The sequence below is a fragment of the Myotis davidii genome, unplaced genomic scaffold (assembly GCF_000327345.1).
Source record: "Myotis davidii unplaced genomic scaffold, ASM32734v1 scaffold295, whole genome shotgun sequence".
In the NCBI taxonomy this organism is placed as follows: Eukaryota; Metazoa; Chordata; class Mammalia; order Chiroptera; family Vespertilionidae; genus Myotis; species Myotis davidii.
The window spans coordinates 346,381-349,736 of record NW_006286683.1 but is presented as its reverse complement, the minus strand read 5'-3'; the positions used below and the strand labels follow the sequence as shown (position 1 = coordinate 349,736).

Genomic DNA, 3,356 nt, shown 5'->3' with positions numbered 1-3,356 from the left:
CCAATCTGTGTGTGAAAGGAGTCAACCGCAGAGTCCGGCTCCTGCATCATTCAGAGACGAATCCCATCCCCAAGCCCTGAATGAGAAGAAACGCAGCCAGCTTTTACAGGAAGGCTGCACTTCTCCTCCCCTGCCCGGCCGGTGTGGCTCAGTGGTGAGCATCGTCCTATGAGCCAGGAGGTCTCGGTTCCATTCCTGGTCAGGGCACATGCCTGGGTTTCACGCTCCATCCCCAATAGGGGGCGTGCAGGAGGCAGCCGATCGATGATCCTCTTTCATCATTGATGTTTCTATGTCTCTCTCCCTCTCCCTTCCTCTCCGAAATAATAATGTTTAAAAAAATAAAATAAGGTTGCGCTTCTCCTTCCCTAATCTGTGCCAGAAAACACAGTTTCAATCGTTCACCTGAGATCCTCGTGCTCCCGGGAGGACACCCCTGTGCTTCCCAGAAACCCGAGCCAGCCGGCCACACCCCGGATCTCGGGGACGCAGGGCGGGGCGCAGGGAGCCCGGAGTTTGGGAGTAATCAATCCTGGCGCGTGCCAAGCAGGTTTTATCACCAGCCATTCCGCAGAGCGGCCGGGATAACTAAGGCAGCTGTCTCCCTTCATTATCAGCACATAAAAATGCATTTATGCGCAACAAAAGGCTGTCTGGCTGAGTTACTGCCTCAGCTCTTTTCCAGGGAGGAAGTCCGTTTGAAGAGGTTTGCTCTGGAGATGCAAACTGAGCAACAGAACTCCCTGCGGACGGAGTGAATGAACGGGGTCAGCGAGGCGACCGTCAGCCCCAGGACCGGAGACACGGCTCCGGGAGGCCAGGGTCATGTCACGGGGACTAGTTCCAACACGAGGTGCCGTCAGTGCAACTGCTCCCTGGGAAATGATCGGATGAGAGACTCACAGACTCGCTCGGAAGGAACAGTGATGCCTCTGGGAATCTCTAGGCTTTGGCTCGGTTCCGAGGCGCTCGGGTCGGGGGTCCTGCAGCCTCGGACCCTGGAGCCCCAGCCACACAGACGTGAGCAGACAGCGGTGTGAAAAGCAGCCGTTAAAACGTCTGAAATGTGTTTGGAGACGTGGTTGGCCTGGGGGGTGGCAGGACATGAGAAAGGGGCCACAAGACGCGCCCTGGCTCTGGGGGGGCTCTGCACGAAGCCACAGAGGGACCATGGAGGTGTGATGATGAAGCTTCCGGGCAGCGCCCAGCTTCTGACGGGGACGTGGTGCTGGGAGGCGCTCCGGGCGCCAGGCCCAGGTGCCGCCAGTAACTGCCGCATGCACATCTAACACCTAGACGGGCGGCCCTTGAACAGCACAGGGGTCAGGGGCGCCGACCCTCCACGCAGTCAAAAATCATGCATAACTTTAGACTCCGCCCCCAATTGACTAATAGCCTGCTGTTGACTTAATTAGTCAAGTAACGTAGGTTTTGTATGTTGTATGTATTCCATATTGTTTTCTTAGAGTACAGTAAGCTAGGAAAAAGAAAATGTTACTCAGGAGATCGTAAGAGAAAATACGTGTCTGATACTGTATACATTTATTGAAAACATCTGCATGGAGTGGACATGCGCAGCTGAAACCCATAGTGTCCAGGGTCAACTGTAACTCCTAATAAAATGCGCTATTCTAATTTTCCTAGGTGCTGGCATGAAAATCAATAGCCTCTCCTGCTAAATTCGTAATTTTACTAAAACTGCCAGGTGATGCAACAGTAAACATGCCCCCCCAGGGGCCTACTTTGTGGCCATGACTAGAGGTGAGCACGGCAGATGCTCCGGAGGGCCCTGGTCTGGGGTATGCATGTGTGCGTGTTTGTTCGTGTGTGTGTGCGTGTGCGCGTGCGTGCGTGCGTGTGCATGTGTGTGTGCAGGACCACGGATGAACAGTCCCCCTTCCCTGCCCCTAAAACTAACCACTGAAGGGAAGTCACAGTCCGGCTCAAACTGGGTCACGTGAACGGCAACTCTAACGAACGCACTCGGACTCTATGGGAACTCAAATTGTCCTTGAACTTGTTTATTCCCAGAGTCGCTGCTGATGCCACCGACAGCATATCACGGAGATGTCTCTGCTGCGGGCAGTTTTTTGACTAGAAGTACAGAGAGCAGGGACTGCTTTTAAATTTATATGTAAAAAGCAAGGAAAGAGAAGACTTTTAAAGAGAAATATAAATGCCGACATTTAGAGAGTTTTACAAAGATGTTTCTAGATTGTTCTTTTTTATGTTTTTTAAATATATTTTTATTGATTTCAGAGAGGAAGGGAGAGGGAGATGGTCAGCCTGCAGAGAGAGATGGAAACGTCAATGATGAGAGAGCATCACTGATGGGCTGCCTCCTGCACGCCCCACACTGAGGATCGAGCCTGAAGCTGGGCATGTGCCCTGACTGGGAATCGAACCGGGACCTCCTGGCTCCTAGGTCGATGCTCAGCCACTGAGCCACGCTGGGCAAAGTTATTCTTTTTTAGGAAACACATTCTGTTGGGGGGGTACAGGCGCTCAGCCCCGGCTGCCTGGAGGGGACCCGCAGCCACCTTACCCCGGACACTCAGGCACCTCGGGCTCCTCGGGCGGGGGGCTGCCGTCTGACTTCTTCCAGCCGATGACGTACTTGCTCACGGCCCCCTGGCGGTGGTAGGCCTTGGACATGGACCCGGGCACCGGCGGGCCGCCGCTGTGAGCCACGATGTAGACTTTGGACGTGTCCAGGGACCCGGTGCTTTTGGAACAGTGAGCGGAAGGGCTGCCTGAGTGGTGTGAGCCGCTGAGGAGAGGACAGACAAAAGGTGCCATGCAGGCGGAGTTCAGTGGTGCTGGCTCGTCCCCGGGCTCACAGCCGCCCGCGGCAGAGGCCTCCGTTTACGTCTGCTGCCTGTTGTCCTGTTCCATGTCCCCTGCGTGCATGCGTGCAGCATCCTCCTGCCCCAGGCACCTTGAGCATCCTTAGCCCGGGGAGGTCGGGCGCTCTGACACGTCCCTGCCTCCCGCTGCCCTCCTTGCCCTCAGAGGCGGACAGGTGTGAGCATGTAGCTGTGAGCTCGGGACAAGCGTGGTCTTGCTCTCAGAGGTGGGCAGGAGTGAGTACAAACATATGGCTTGTTAATGTGCAAATCTCACAATTTGAGACATATCTTACCTGCACCCTGCTCCTCTTTCAGGCTCTACCCCAACCCACCCCACAGGTGAGGCGCGGGGCCCAAGTGATTCCCCAGGTGAGGTGCCTGGGCCCAGGTGACCTTGCAGGTGTGGGCAGCGGGCGGCAGGCACTCACCTGGAGTGAGAGGAGATCTCGCTGAGGTCGCCTGTGCTGCCGTCAGCGGTGCCACTGGTGGGGGCGGGCGCATAGCCGT

At 55.8% G+C, this 3,356-nt stretch overlaps 1 protein-coding gene across 1 annotated transcript in view; it reads right to left on the bottom strand.

The window, feature by feature from the left end:
- The window catches only part of SIPA1L2 (signal-induced proliferation-associated 1 like 2), a 52,093-nt gene that overhangs the window by 12,422 nt on the left and 36,315 nt on the right, over nt 1-3,356 (bottom strand). The window contains exons 14-15 of the mRNA XM_006758645.2: nt 3,278-3,356; nt 2,546-2,770 (exon numbers count right to left, since the gene is read on the bottom strand). Of these exons, the coding sequence (XP_006758708.1) occupies nt 2,546-2,770; nt 3,278-3,356 (304 nt within the window). The remainder of the gene's footprint in view (nt 1-2,545; nt 2,771-3,277) is intronic.